The sequence below is a fragment of the Musca autumnalis genome, unplaced genomic scaffold (genome assembly GCF_047663935.1).
Source record: "Musca autumnalis isolate F117 unplaced genomic scaffold, ASM4766393v1 scaffold_4, whole genome shotgun sequence".
NCBI lineage: Eukaryota > Metazoa > Arthropoda > Insecta > Diptera > Muscidae > Musca > Musca autumnalis.
Window position 1 is genome coordinate 158874930 of NW_027411977.1, and position 17131 is coordinate 158892060.

General features: G+C 36.8%; 1 protein-coding gene across 2 annotated transcripts in view; it reads left to right on the forward strand.

The window, feature by feature from the left end:
* The window catches only part of Ptp69D (Protein tyrosine phosphatase 69D), a 384912-nt gene that overhangs the window by 299388 nt on the left and 68393 nt on the right, over nucleotides 1–17131 (forward strand). The window contains exon 7 of one of the 2 annotated variants that reach the window (XR_012412347.1): nucleotides 1292–1421. Coding sequence is in view for 1 of the 2 variants with exons in the window: in XM_073981639.1 (XP_073837740.1) it covers nucleotides 1269–1421 (153 nt within the window). In the remaining variant the exon portion in view is untranslated. Of the gene's footprint in view, nucleotides 1–1268; nucleotides 1422–17131 lie in introns of both variants that reach the window. The other variant, XM_073981639.1, reaches the window with a different exon arrangement.

Here is a 17131-nt window from a genome sequence, read left to right on the forward strand (position 1 = left end):
AACTCATCTATTTTTCAACCAATCTCATTGATTATTCATTTTGCATTTTGGAAAGTTAACTAAATTTCCTTCTTGATAAAAGTAAATAATTAAGATACCAATCTTCTACGCAGGCAAGAACACGAGGAAAAGTATTTTCCTGTTTTTAGTGCGTTTTCGTCCAACTTAAACCACTGTAACTTAGGCATTTGTGAAAATCTATGTCTTGTTTAAAAGACAATATTCTCCTCTTTCAAGGAAAAATTAGGCTGTAGAAATCCGTTGTGGAAAAAATAAGTTATGCCCGTTTAAAGTTGAAAATCAAAGAAACCACGTTTTTCACTACATTTTTCGTTATAAAGTCAAAAAACGAAGTGACTCAAAGAAACCAAATGTATTTTCGTGTTCCATGGACTCCCACAATTTTTCGTGTAGCACAGTGTAATGGAATAAAATGTATTTTATTCATTAATAGGCAAAAGTTTATTCATTCTCATAACTGGAGGTAATTTCTGAGAAAAAAATTCCAAAATGAAATATTATTTTGAAGAACGATTAAAATTTATGGAGAATCTTCCACATAAAGGACTCAAACATAACACAGCGAAAAAATTTGGAGATGGTGCAATGTGGAGTTATTTAATAGATTAAATTAATTGGAGACTTTTTATCAATAAAGATCTTAATATTCTGCTTTACACAAATAACGAATAAATTTTATTTATTCTGCGATATTTCGTAATGTCTTGCATTTTTATTGTGTCTTTAGACTGATTGAAAACACATTCCGATGAATGTCTTTAAATTCAATCCAAAGCACTGTATCAACAGTCGTGACTTGTGTTCAAAATAAACTTCTTCCTAGCTGCATGCTAGGAAGAAAGATGGAGTTATTCCTAGCTGCGCTCTCTCTTGTAAAATTCATTGAGGAATTCATAGAAAAAGATATACTTCCGCGGCACTTGAGTGATTTAACTTCATTCGTGGGTGCAAACTGACCCCCACCAAAATACATATGTTGACAATTGGTCAAAATGCTAACAACAATTTGTTCTTGTATCAAATACTACATTTATGTAGTATTATTTTATTTATCCATTCACACTACGGCGAGTTAATAATATAAAATAAGTTACATATATTGTGCATATTACATCATCATCGTAAATGTCTATGTTGATAATTTAGCCCACAATGATTAAATTATTTATGTATCATCAAGACTTTAAATGTACCGATTTATTCAGATCTATATTTTATTATTACGATTTTTATTATATCTTTTCCAGAAACAATATATATTTCTTTATAGAGCATTACTAGACACTGCACACTTGGGAAGTACAGAAATAAATGCAGTTGGATTATCAGTTGCGGTGGAGAACCTTAAGTATAAACCGGAAGACGGAAGAGAAAAGTGTAAATTGGAAATAGAATTTGAGGTAAGATATTATTTAAAATTGGTTATAATGTTATATACAGCCTAATAACGAAAATTCCTGCGGAATTCCATTCCCACGGTGTCATGAAAACACGTGTGATGGTTGAACTAGCTAGGTTTACATATATCGATAACATATGTATTATAACATCTTTCCCCTCTCTTATAATTTAAGTAAATATTAATTCATACAGCCTAATAACGAAAATTCCTGCGGAATTCCATTCCCACGGTGTCATGAAAACACGTGTGATGGTTGAACTAGCTAGGTTTACATATATCGATAACATATGTATTATAACATCTTTCCCCTCTCTTATAATTCAAGTAAATATTAATTCATACAAAAGATATAAAGAAGAAATTTAACTAGTAAATTATATACATAAAAGATTATAAGAATGTATTCCATTCAAAAAATCATTACGCCAACAAGGCCGGCTGTTCTTAGGAGTCTGCGGTTCCTAGTTGTTGTTGTTGTAACAGTGTTTTTGTTATGTTTATTTGTTCGTTCCTCTGTTCAATCTGGCTCTGGGTCTATCTCCAGTTCCAGAAAAGTGGCTGCTTCGATGGGATGTAGCCACAGATCCACTGGAGTTAGATGGGTAGGTTTGGCGGGGCAGTTAAAAAGGTGTTGTGTGTCGTGCGGGCCCATGCCGCATACTGGGCAGATGTTTTGCACGGCGCGATCGATTTCCGCCCAATACGAATTTAGGCGACTGCAATATCCCGAGCGTAGTTGAGCCAAAACTACTCCGGTTTGTCGTGGCAGCTGACGCTCCTCAGCTGCGATAGATGGAGGATGTACTCCGAGTACTTTATTCACACTATAATTGCTTAAGGCCTTGGCAACTGCGTCCGTGTGAATGCTATTCAATCCTGCTTGATATGCTTGTTGATCTAGGGGTTCTCTCCTGTATCGTTGGACCTCTCCCTCTAGAGCATGGATATCCTTCCTGATCTCCCTGAATGGACCGGGCCTACCCACAAGATGGTGATTGGGATGGCTCTCACGATAACATCCAAGCAGGTACTGCAACGAAAGCATCTCATTATGTTGCTTTACAGGAAGAATTTTTGCCTCCTAATGTAGATGGTCCACTGAAGATTAGAGGAGGCACCCTGTCGCTGTTCTCAGGGCGGCATTCTGGCAAGTTTGAATCTTTTTCCAGTTCGAATCACACAATCTCGGGGACCAGACTGGAGCCGCATAGCTTACCACAGACCGACCTGTCGCGTTATACGTGGCCAACAAGATTTCTTTATCTGCACCCCAAGTGCTGCCGGCAAGGGACTTGAGGACCTTGTTCCTACTTTTCAACTTGTCGCAGATAGCTGTGGCGTGTGCGCACGACGTGAATGTAGTGTCGAATGTGACCCCTAAAATTTTAGGGCAGTTTGTGGTCGGAATTCTGCTACCGTCGACCACGACATTCAACTCACGTCCAAACTGCGCTGTCCATGTGGTGAACAGAGTGGCTGTAGATTTTGTGGGGGAAATCTGCATATTCCTCGAATGGAAAAAGGTGGTAAGATCAGTTAAATAGTTGTTCAGTCTCTCACAAATGTCATCAGGATAGGTACCCGACGCCAGGATCGTGCAATCATCGGCATACGTCACGATCTCAATGCCGTCTGGAGGGGGTGGAATACAGGAGAGGTAGAGGTTAAACAGTTCCGGAGATATCACCCCACCTTGGGGAACTCCCTGTTTCACTCTACGGGGTTTGGACTTCTTATTCCTGAATTCCACGTACGACTGGCGTCCACACATATAGTTGACTATGCAACGTTTCAAGCTTGGCCGGAGGGTTGTCTGCTCAATGTCCTCAAACAGCGTGGAGTGCCTGACTGTATCAAAGGCTTTTGATAAGTCAAGAGCCACCATCACTGTTCTATCGCACGGCCGTCTCTGGTTGAGTCCTTTACAGATATATGTGGTAATGGCGTGCAGCGCTGTTGTCGTGCTGTGCTGCTTACGGAATCCATGTTGATGATCGGCAACTTGATAGCTATTTCTGATACTGGGGAGGATCAAGGCCTCAAGTGTCTTTGCTACGGGCGACAAAAGCGAAATCGGTCTGTACGATTCACTTTTGCTGGCATCCTTGCCTGGCTTCCGTAGTGGGACCACCCTGCCCATTTTCCAGACTTCGGGAACAACGAGGGTGGCTAGCGACAAGTTGAAGACTTTGGTGAGATACTCGACTCCCGGCTCATCCAGCTGCTTCAACATTACCATGGAGATTCCATCAGGGCCCAACCCTTTGGATGATTTAGCGTTCCTGATGGCATTGGCAACATCATCCATTGTAAATTGTGGTGGTTCATCCTCGGCAGGAAGAGATCTGATGCGACGTAATACTCTTCTCTTCGCCCTGTCACTCTCGGGATGCTCGACAAACTGTCGATTGAAATTATTTGCGCACCTCTTCGGGTCAGTCAACGTAACGTCGCCAAACGTGACTGAGGTCCTATCTTCCCTTCTTCCAGGGTTCGAGAGTGACTTAACCGTTGCCCACAATTCACCTATACCGACTCCAATATTGCAGCTTTTCAGATGATTTAACCATTTGTTCCGCTTATGCTCGCCCACCAGCCTGTTAACTTCCAGTGTCAGCTCCCTGACTCTGGGGTCATTGGGGTTGATACGACGAAGCTCATCACGCTCGTTTGCTAATCCCGTCGCCTCTGCTGGGAAATTTGGTCTTACTTCGGGTATTCGACCAGCAGGGATATGGCGAGCGGCTGCAGCAGTGATGATGTCCCGGAACGTCCTTTCCGCTACCCGAACATCAGAAGGATTGGGCAATTCTCTGAAGCGGTGATTGGTGAACTCTCTGAAACTCGGCCAATCAGCTTTTTTATGATTGACGAACGTGCGGCGTTCAGAGGTGATGAAGTCGGGTGGTCTGCTAATGGAGACAATTATGGGGAGATGGTCTGATCCAAGGGAAATGACGGGTTGCCAGGTAACGTCATTTGTCAGACCAGGTGACACGATGGTTATGTCAGGCGAACTGTGACACTCTCCTCTAATTCTGGTAGGGGCGTCCTCATTGTTCCTAGTAGGTCTAGGTGTTGGTAACGGATTTATGGGCATGGATTCATGTTGCCCTTTATTTCGAACATTAATATGGATTCCATTATTAGCCGCATCGCGTTGGTCTGATAGGGTTTTGTCCTGTCAGATCCAGTTCGGATTTTATGGCCTCATCTGAACCGGGCTTTTTGCATTTATCAGACCTTTATCTCAGAAACGAATAGGAATTTGGCCTTGCTGTCTTTGATTTGATCCATATCAGAATGATGAACACTGATGTATTGAAGTTATAACGGGCGGTATCATTGGAAATTTTGGATTCTATAAACTTAAAAAGTTTTAGAAAGCTCATCAAATGATAACTAAACACAAAAATTGAGTATATAGACACTTCCAGAAAAACGAAACGTCGGTACCAAAAGGAACATCTTTCAAAACATTTAGAACTCGCCAGAGCCCATTAACATTACATTACATTTACCGTTTTTTATAATTTTCTGATTTTTTCTTGTTATTTGGACAATAAGTAACTATTTTTGTCATCTTATTCCATTATAAACCCATTTTTTAAATTTTTTTGGAATATTCCACATGCATACTAGCATAGCCTAATTGTTTTAAAATATTTTCCTTTTGGTACCGGCGCACACTGGTCGAAACCAATGATCTAGCGGCGCGAAAGTCAAAAAATCGGACTATGAAATTGCGAAATATTTTCCCTTGTGTCGATTACAGACACTTTGCAGGCAAAGATTTTGTTTTTTTTTTTCATTTTTGTTGTTGTAAATATTCACTCAGTTATTCACTATCAAATACAAGAGTTTTTGTTGCATCAGATTTTAAAAAATTGTAGCAAAAAATTAACTTCATATTTGTTTAAATTTTAAATAAATTCGTAATGAAACTGGACAAGATTTATTTTTAATTAATAGCAGAGGGTATAATTTAAATTATAAAAATTAGTTTGGGGTCTGGAGGTACTTAGTTATATAGCAATAAATTTTAAAAAAATTAAATTTTTTAGTGTTTTTATGGGTTGTACGCGCTTGTTCCATAGAGGACATCTTGTAAACTTGGCCGAACTTAGGTTCGATTATTTCTTGGGGAATGAAATTGGACTCTCTGGATACGGAATAACTACATTAGGATGATTTTGCATGAAATTCACACAAATTTAGATGTGCATTTGTGTGGGAGCTAAAAAAAAATATGGACCTATCTTGAAAAATGTTTGCGAGGAGGAGTTGTACCCCCCGAGACACTATAAAACCAAATTATAGTTAAATATGTTATTAAATATGGGATAACAAGTAAAAATTGATAAAAGGGGCTACATCGAAACATAAATCCGTATTGAAAATGTTTTGTAAGAAGATTTTATACGCAGTGAGAACACGGAATGCATAATTACAGCCAAATTAGTTTAAAAATGTGGTCATGATATTCAAAATACCTTAAATTGGGAGGTACATGGGGACTATATCAAAACGTGCACCTATGTCCATAATTTTTGTGGAAATGTTTTGTGACCACTAGGAACCCTAAGTACCAAATTACAGCTAATTTGCTACGAAATTGTGGCTTAATCCTCAAAATACCGAAAATCGGAAGGTACCGTTATATGGGGGCTATACCAAAACATTAGCCGATATTGCTCATATTTTGCCCATTATTACCCACAGATACAAGCTGAGTTTGTGCAAAATTCAGTGACGTATCTCAATTCGTTTGCAAGTTATTAATTTCGCTCCGCTAGATCAGTGCTTTCGACCACCGTGCGGCGTTTCGTTTTTCTGCAAGTGTCTATATACTCAATTTTTGTGTTTATTTATCACTTGATGAGCTTTCTAAAACTTTTTAAGTTTATAGAATCCAAAATGTCCAATGATACCGCCCGTTATAACTTCAATACATCACTATCAATCATTCTGATATTGATATTCCGATCTAAACTTTGAATTTTATCAAATTGACAACTGAAATGTGAAGAAACTTCCATCAGTTTTGAAAATTTTCACCCTTGGACCCATATCCATGCTACTCCCGTACGACCCGCCACTCCCCCGAAGAAGTACGTATGACTGATATCAGTTTCAAAATTTTATTCACTTTTAATCTTCCCAAACCAAATACAAATGATTTGAATCACACAAAAAAATTATATTTTACAAAATGTTGAAGATTTTTGCATCGGATTTGGTTCAGTTGCATATGTTTTGACCATTAAGTTTTCAGGCGTGTTATGTATTTTAAACTTTTTTCAAATTTTTTGTTGTATAAAGTGTCAAAACTTTTTATATTCTTATATTTGAGACAAAGAACTATAAATAATTTCAAAAAAGTACTTTATTTTACTTTCAAAAAATATTTGAAATAAAATTTTATAAAACATGCAATTTTGTTGGCCACCACTGTATTTTTAAATTTGAAGCAATAAATGTAGTTTTTCGAGTTCATTATTTCTCCAAATATTTTATTCTTGTTCTTACAAATTTGCTTCAGAGGTCGGAAGAAAATTCGCATTGGTTTCAGAGATATAGTCCCGAATTTCTTTAACAATTCAATATTTAACCATGTTTAGATGGGGCCATAAAATCCGAGATGGATCTGACACATCAAAACCCAACTAGGGGCAAACATTGTCCAACATGGACAATCATTCCCCCAATATCAAAAATTAGTAGACGAAATAGAAGAAAATAAGGACGGAAATATAAGAACAGAATTTCAAAATGATATTACCAACTTCAACAAGTCTATCATTCAACGCGAATCTCGTTTAATGAACGCAATTGTTTCTGACCGCGAAAAATGTCATTCGGAAGTGTTACCATACAAGATAGATGAAACTTCTGACAATATTGAGAATGAAAAACGCGAGCAAAATGCGAGTGCGAAATTTAAAGAAGGAATTCATGTTTCCAACCACAAATCTATAGTTAAAGCGGACCCATCGGTTCTGAGCCAACCTTTTATTGGGAAAAGAATACTGTCTGTGGACAAACACTTAAATTGTTTCGCTAATGAAGCAAATAGTTTTAAATTAAATGATTTTTCCTTTATTATTCCCCTTGGGAACAGCGCTTCTATATTACATTTCCATGTTATTCTATCTTGACATAGTAATTTCATTTGATCGTAGGATTTATTTATTTTCCATTGCTCTATTATTATACGCAGTGTATTAGATTGATCTAAGCAGCTTCGGTTTGGTCGACATCCTGCTTGTTCTCGACAGTATATCATTTAGAAGAAATGACATTATTTTGTAGACTGTGTTAGACAGTTAAATCATTTTTCTTTGGAAGTTTAATGATGGCTCCTTTCGACCATGTATTTGGAAATTGCTCATTTGCCCAAATGTCTTTCACATACGGTTCTAAGGTTTTTGCTGATTCTGTGGGATTTGTTTGGAGTAATTCGGGGGGATGCCGTCTTCTCCTGTTGATTTATTGCGCTTTAGTTTTAATATGGCGTCTCTTATCTCTTCCACGGTACATCGTACATCTATCAAAACATTAATAGGGGTGTTCGCATTTAAATTAATATGGGAATTACTAGAGTTGGGTAATCTAGTTCCTTGTACTAGTTCCAAATCGTATGAGTAACATTATGAAATGTAGCGTCCGATATTAAGTATACGCAGTTTGTTTAAAGAAAACAAGTAAGAAAAGCGTTAAGTTCGGTCGGGCCGAACTTTTTATACCCTCCACCACAAATTTCAGCCATTTCGGTGGATTAATGTGGCCACAACCTTCAAAATACCGAAATTCGGAAGGTACCGTTCTATGGGGGCTATATGATGGCGTGGACCTATACCTACAAATTTCTGGGGGAAAGTTTTATACGCCTAAAGAAGACTAAATACCAAATTTTAGCCATATCGGTGTTATAATGAGGCTAAAACGTTCAAAATATCGAAAATCGGGAGATATTGTATTATGGGGGCTATATCAACACGTGGACCTATATAAACATTTTATGGTAGAAATGTTTCTTAGCCTCTGGAAACACAAAATACAAAGTTACAACCGATTCTTTGGTCAAGTGGGCCTAATACATTCAAAATATATTAAAATGACGCGTACTTTATAAGGGGTCTTATGTGGGGACTATACCAAATCGTGGACCTATATAACCCAACTTTGGTAGGAATATTTTCTGGCCTCTGAAGACACAAAATACCAAATTACAACCAATTCTGTGGTCAAATGGGTCTAATACATTCAAAATATATTAAAATGACGCGTACTTTATATGGGGCCTTATATGGGGGCTATACCAAAACGTGGACCTATATAACCCAACTTTGGTAGGAATATTTTTTGGCCTCTGGAGACACAAAGTACCAAATTACAACCAATTCGGTGGTAAAATGGGCCAAATATCTTAAAAACTCCTTAAAACGACGACGCGTCACGCGTCATTTTGTATGGGGGCTATACAAAGGCGTGGACCTACATAGCCCGCTTTCAATACCAAAAGTCCTACGTAAATATAACATATTTTCCCAAAATTTCATCAACCTACGTCAATCCGTTCGGACGCTAGAGTGATTTCCACAGACGGACAGACGGACGGACATGGCTATATCGATGTAGAATTGCACGCTGATCAAGAATATATATACTTTGTGGGGTCTACAATGATTATTTCGAGTAGTTACAAACGTAGTGACAAACTTAATATACCCCCATCCTATGGTGGAGGGTATAAAAATGTGGGCCATTGGAACTGCGAAGTGAACTAGATTGTTCTATATAGTTCCTTTGGCACAACTCTAGGAATTACCACTATTGTCATGATCAATATTGCTTATACGTTCGAAGTGTGGTTTCCATAGTTGGATTTAGTCCTCCGGATTGGTAATTATTGTTCCGTTGGAATCTTTTAATCCTCGATTAGCTCGTAAATTGCTCTTGCATAATCGGCCTATTAACTGGTGGACTTTCCTGGCATCATTCGCTCCTGCTGCAACCTCAGCTTCTATAGCTATATTTTCGAGATATTTTCTTTTATCACTCTGGCAGCTTTTCTTACCGCTTTTGCTATTATTTTGTATTGCTGGTTGTTATTGGCGTTTCCGAGTAGTTTTTCTTTTAAGGTATTCCTCTCCTGTATTAGTTTCCATGTGTCGTCAGCAGGGTTTAAAAGCCAGCATCTAAAACCATTAGCATTAGCTGTACACTTCAACTGCTACACAATATTCACACACACGGCTAAATAAGCAACCGAACGCATATTTATTTTTGTACATTTTTGCTTATTTCGTTTTTTACTCCTAATCTTTTTTTCGTTAGGCATAATCGACAACCACGCTACATATTTAGCAGTCGGCTGACCATTCATCGCAGCGAATTAGCCTCAGAGGGTGCTTTTTGTGATTAGAGTTGCCAAGGGAGTAATAAAAAAGATGTCATTTAATGTCAAAATGCTCCCATCATAAGGTAGAACCTTAAGAATACTAATTATTATTGTTTAAAAATAAAAAAAATATATTTTAAACGGCTTCACCAAAAATTCACATGTCCTTTGAACGAAAAAGTGAAATTAATTATATCGTGATTTTTAATGCATTACACTGGTAACCCTGATCTCAAAAACAATTGTTTGCTGAAAACATGGCTAAGCCGTTGAAACTTTGTTGCTTATTCTCTTTTCTGATATGTGTTGATCATGTGTGCTGCAAAATATGAGTATGCGTGAATGATGCTTTTTTATTACAGCGACGAAATCAAATAGCATCAGCATCGCTAGCAATATTTTTGTGAAATTTGTTGCTACATGTTGCCGTTGTTCATTGTTGCTAAACATATTTCGAAGAAATTTTAGCAGGCAAAACTGCAAATATTCGGTGCTTTTGCTAATATGGCGTTAGCATTTTAAACCCTGGTCGTCAGATATCCAGATCTTCCTTGCTGCATTTTGTTTGCATCCTATTTCCTTTTCCGCGATTGCTTTCAACTGTTTATTGTTTCCTCCCATGTTGTTAGTGGGTAGACATGTTTCTAAAGTACAGTACACATTGTCAGTTTTGAATGACGATTTTTTGCAAAATATTTTGTGGTTGCATGATGAATGACAAAAATAAACGACCACACTAGCAAGCACCAACAAAGCTGTCATTCAAAACTGACAATGTGTACCCAGCTTAAAGCGGGATACACACGATCAGTTTTGACTGTCGATTTTTCGGAAATATCGATAAATGTCAAACTGTCCAGCAACCACAAAATATTTTCGTCGGTGTCATGCTTAAGTGTTCCATACGCCATTTTTGACATTTTGAGATAAAGGTACCTTACAAGGTTTTGAACCATGCTTTTTCAGATTTTTTGGTCGGGTTTTCTCTATCTCTTATAGTTTCTGAGATATTCCGATGCCAGTATGTTCCATATCCGCTTTGTGACCCAAAAAATCTTGTCGTTTTGTTCCATATCCATAAAGCCTGGCGTATGGAACAAAACAACTTTGAACTTCTTAGCTTCATATCCATGTCGTTTGGCGTATGGAACAAAAAGAGACAAAAACGAATTGTTTCGCACCAAAAATGATGGCGTTTGGAACAAAAAATTGCCCATTTTTGCCAAGTTACGAATAATGTGGCGTATGGAACAAATTGTTTTAAAGGACTTGGTTTAAAAATTGAAGAATAATAGTTTCTAAATCCAAATATTTTTGAATATTGTATTATTATATGTAAACGAAAATTTATCAATCGTTTAAACAAAAAATCCCTAGTTTAAAGACAAAATTTTGATGTTAGTCCACAAAAATATACGCAAAAACGTTCATTCTACTTGAAGCTAATGCGGACACCGACTAAAAAATGGTATTATAAGAAAAACGAGTTTAAAAGTTTTATGTTACTTTAGAAATGCAAATTATAAATCCATTTTGTCCGATTTCACCACAAAAAAATAGTGATAAGTGGAGGCAATCCCTTAAATAAATGTTATTATATTTAAATGAGAAAAATAAATGTTTCATTTAAACTCCTGATTTTTCAACTCCACAGTAGCACTTCATATAAGGGAGGTGGAACACGATTGATAAAAAGTGTTTTGGTTGAAATGTGACAAAACGTGTTCCATGTGACACAAACTGCCAAAAAACATTAAAAAAAAAATTCCATGGAACAATTCAGCAACTTTTTGCAATTATAAAAATTGGCCATAACTTTTAGACTATCACAGATATCTGACTAAAATAAACTACTGATATATTCTATGAGTTTAGTTTAGTAGAACTGAGCTCTTAAAGTATTGGATTATTACACCATTTTTATCCTGTATGGCCTTAAACATTAACTTGAGTTTTTCTCGAATTAGGCATATGGCGTATGGAACACTTAAGCATGACACCGACGTTTTGTGGTTGCCTGATGAAAAATGAAATAATTCCCCAAAAACTTTCTTCGATTGTTATGTTTTTTTGTTCGTATGCAGCAAAAATAGTAATTGATAACATATACAGTTATACAACATCAATTTAGATAAAAATTTTCTAGGCAACAAGGCCACTTGAAGACGTTATTTTGTTCTGCAATTGAGTTATTCTTCAAAGTTTTTTTTTTCATCTGAAAAAGAAACTTTTTTAATTTCCTCTTGGAAAATATCTACTTTTGGTACCACATTTGTAAACATGCTGTTTCTCTCATATATTATCCGAGTTAAAAAGATTTTAGCCGTTATTTACCGTTTTCCAATAACTCTGTAGACTTATATATTTCACTGTCTTTCATAGGAATATTGTTTCATTTTTTTAAATATATATATATATTGTAGTCGAATTTGGTAATGAACACACCCATTGTGTAGTCGTATTTAGTAATGAACACACCCATTGTAAATAATACACTTTTCGATAGCATTTAGTACGATAAAACACAACAATGTATTTGTAATCGATATGTACACTAGTATAGAGAACTGAGTATGATGAAATAAAATTAAAAGAAGCCATTCTTGGCGTACCCTCTGAAAAGCTAACAACTCAGGTGTGACAAAGAACCCGTCGGCGGAAAAAACTGGATGGTGAAATTAAATTAAAACGCAAAAGAACAGGAGTGAAAAAAAAAAACTGAAAGAAAAAGGAGAAATTTAGTGAAACTAAGCGAAGAACTAGAAGAAAAAATAGATAGTGAAAAACTCTAAGAAAAAGAAAAACTAAAATTCTAAAAAGAAAAGAAAAACTAAAATTGAAAAATGTCTTGTGAAAATTTAAGAGAGGAGCTAAGAAAACTCGGCATCCAGTTTCCAGAAACTGCCACATGTATGCAGCATCATAAATAAAGACGTTATCTACTCCATTGACCCTGAGGCTAGAATTGAGGAGGAAAAGGTGTCAAAATATAAAAGTTTAGATGGGGAAAAACTGAAGACCTGCGGGAAGAAAAAAGTAATAGTAGAATTTCATGGGGAAAAGAAAGAAATTAATTTAAACATACTTAATGAAAAAGCGCCTTGCTCCCTAATATTGGGGAGAGATTTTCTAAATCTTTTTAATATTATTTTAAGTGTAAAACACAAAAACCTAAATACAAACAAATGTAATAGTAGCCCTAAGATATTTTTTGGTATGGACTCCACAAATGAAGACAAGGTGGAGCCAGGAAAAATAAAAATATGAAATCATCGGAAAACTGTGCAGTGTTTCTTTAAAGGGGGGAAAAGAAGGTAGAAGCCGGTTGGGGAAAACTAATAAAGAGAAAGAAGAGCACATAGGAGCACTGGAAGAAATTAAAGAGAATTTCGGAAATCTAAAGAGTGACCATGAGAAAACTGCGGGAAACTTGAAGAGAGATATCGGACAGACGGAAGAAAACGTACATGATTTTGAAAAAAAGAAAGAGCAAGCTCAAGAAGATTTTAAAGAAAATAATGGGGAACTAATTATTAAAGAAAATTTTGAATAAAACAACGGGGAATCGATTATTAAAGAAAATTTCAAGGAAAACAAGCAAATTATTAAAGAAAGTTTAGATACTTTGCAGAATGCAAATAAGAATGAAGGGTGGGAAAAACAAAAAGGGGAATTCCAACAAAGCTTATGGTAAGAAGTTTGTAAAATTGAAATAGATAACCAGGAGGAAACATGCAACATAAATCCGCAGTTGGAATTGAAGGAAAAGAAAGAGATTCAGGATATAGTAAAGGAAGGATATTTTAGGAAACTGGAAGATAACCCGAAGGAAGCAGATTATAAGGCCTCCATATTAGTTAACTCAGGAAATATAACTTATTGCTCGCCTAGAAGGCTATCCTTTGCAGAGAAAGGGGAGGTTAATAAAATTATCACAGAACTTTTGGACAAAAAGATTATACGACCCAGCAATTCGCCATACGCATCCCCCATCGTTCTCACTAAGAAGAAGAGCGGGGAAACAAGGATGTGTATAGATTATAGGGCCCTTAATAAAATCACAGTTAGAGACAATTATCCGTTACCATTAATAGAAGACTGCTTGGAATATCTCGAGGCAAAAGCATGGTTCACCATATTGGACCTGAAGTCGGGATTTTACCAAGTCAGACTGGAAGATGAATCCGTTAAGTATACGTCCTTCGTAGTACCGAATGGACAATATGAGTTCTTCAGGCTACCATTTGGGTTAAAAAACGGACCGGCTATATTCCAAAGATTTATTACGGGGATATTTCAGGACTTTTTAGAAAACAACGAAATGGTTATATACATGGATGATATCGTGATAGCGTCGAAAACACTGAATGAGCATATACATCTATTAAAAAGGGTTATGGCCAGACTAGCTGAGTACGGACTAAAGATAAAAATCCAAAAATGCAGATTCGCGTTTAATGAAATAGAATACTTGGGATACAAAGTATCCAGAAAAGGCATAGAGCCATCAGAAGAACACGTGCAGTCGATTAAGCAATACCCATTGCCAAAGAACGTCAAGGAAATGCAAGCGTTTTTAGGATTATGCTCCTATTTCCGAAGATTCGTAAAGGGATTTTCCTTAACGGCGAAACCCCTGTACGAATTGACGAAGGACGGAGCTAAATATGAAATTACAGAAGAATGTAGGAAAGCTTTTGAAGAACTTAAGCGGCATTTAACATCCAGTCCGACACTAGCAATTTATAACCCCAAGAGAGAGACCGAGCTGCATTGCGATGCCAGCGCCATAGGATTTGGGTCCATCCTTCTACAAAAACAAGATGATAATGTGTTCCACCCAGTAGCCTATTTCTCAAAGCGGACCACAGATGCGGAAAGCAGATACCATAGTTTTGAACTAGAAACGTTAGCAATTGTTTACTCGTTGAGACGGTTCAGGGCGTACTTAGAGGGAATAAAGTTTAAAATTTTAACAGACTGTAACTCGCTTACATTAACGTTAGCAAAGAGAAATATTAACAGCATAATAGCAAGGTGGGCCCTCGAATTAGAAAACTATAACTACACTATCGTGCATAGGGCGGGAACGAAAATGGGGCACGTGGATGCGCTTTCCAGGATAGAACAAGATAATGATAGGATGGTAGCAACGATAGAATCAGAAGACATTGATTTCCAACTATGTGCGGCTCAGGCGCGGGACAAAGAAATAAACGATTTAAAACTAAGATTAGATGTATACTGTACCTCACCGACCAAATGCGAGAGCATTGCACAGTATTCCTAAGGAACCACGACCCTTTCACACTATACACCTGGACCATTTGGGTCCCCTACCTTCATTGCAGTCAAAGAGAAAACATATCTTAGTGGTAATTGACGCGTTTACAAAATTTGTCAGACTATATCCAGTACTGACAACAAGACAAGGAGGTCAAGGCGGCACTCTTAAAGTATTTTGATTATTACAGCAGACCAGTTAGGTGTATAACAGATAGAGGAAGTTGTTTCACGTCAAAAGAGTTCGCGGAGTTCCTGGAAGAGAAAAACATAGACCATGTAAAGGTGGCTGTCCACTCGCCCCAAGCCAACGGTCAAGTGGAGCGAGTGAACAGGACCTTAGTGGGAATGCTAGCAAAATTAAGTGAACCAGTAGGTCACGCGGACTGGGTGAAACAACTGGGGAAAATAGAATTTGCTTTCAATAATACAGTGAACAGGTCTATTAGAGACATAAGAGACAAAGCGGAGGCAGCTATTGTGAAAACGCAGAAATATAATGAACAACGGTCTAGAGAAAAGGGTTACAAAGTCAATATATTTAAGGAAGGGGACTTTGTGGTGATTAAGAATATTGACACGTCTGTGGGGGTTAACAAGAAGTTGCTGCCAAAGTTCAAGGGACCTTATGTGGTGCGCAGGGTGCTACCGAACGATCGATATGTTGTCGGAGACATTGAGAATTGCCAGATCACTCAAATTCCCTACGACGGAGTGATCGAGGCATGTAACATGCGATTGTGGAGAACGCTCGATGTAGATACGGGGACCCAGGGCTGCTCTACCCCGTAGTATGTATATAGTATTAGCTTAAGTAGTTTAAGTATATAATCATTTAGCTTAAAGACCTTATCCCGTAGCACATACTTACCTTACTACTGTCAGGTTGGCCGAGCTTTAGTCGAATTTGGTAATGAACACACCCATTGTGTAGTCGTATTTAGTAATGAACACACCCATTGTAAAGAATACACTTATCGATAGCATTTAGTACGATAAAACACAACAATGTATTTGTAATCGATATGTACACTAGTATAGAGAACTGAGTATGATGAAATAAAATGAAAAGAAGCCATTCTTGGCGTACCCTCTGAAAAGCTAACAATATATATATTCAATGCTTTGAAATATTAAGAATATGAACGTAAATTGTTTTGTTGTGAAAATAGGTTGATATTTGATATTTTCACAACAAAACAATTTACGTTCAAATACGATGAATGGCAGTACGAGTATGTAGTGTATTCAATATTATATTTCATACACATGGCAACTCTTTTTCTATTCTATAAATTCTCTCTTTCCATCAATGTATCTTTTGTACTAATAACTATTCGCTACAGTTTTAGAAACTGCCATTTTACTTACTAGTTATTATTAACTTGTTCACTTCGATTTCAACTATCAACCAGATCAAACCGTTCGACTCCATTGTTAATCTTTTACATATATCTTTGTTGTTACTTATTTATTAAATAAAGCATCATTATTTAATCAGTATCAAACGCGTGCTTATTTTCAACAAATACACAACAAAGAATTGGCGACGAGGATAAAAGCAGAGTTCAAATAAAATTTTGTGAAAAAAATCAATTTTATAATTCAACAAACTCACATAACCTATAATGGATGCAAATCAATTGGCGCAACTATTGGATGCCATTACAACAATGGCAACCGAAAAGAAAAAGCAGCAACCACCAGCACCTTCAGCATCAAATCTAATAATATTGCTAATAAAATAAACAAATCAAATTTAGCAGTGCCGTGTATGTGGAAAAAGTGGTCTACAACAAGTATGACGAAGATCAAACAAAAGGAAAACAAATCAACAACACACACATACATGCGATCAGTGCAATCAGATGATTGACTGTAATGCAGTCACTCACTGAACATACCCCATCAACAAGGGTATTGGTAAAAACAAAATTATCAATACAATCAATCAACTTCGAACATCAAATCAAAATCATCAATCAATCAATTCAAATTCATCAATTCGACAATTCAAATCA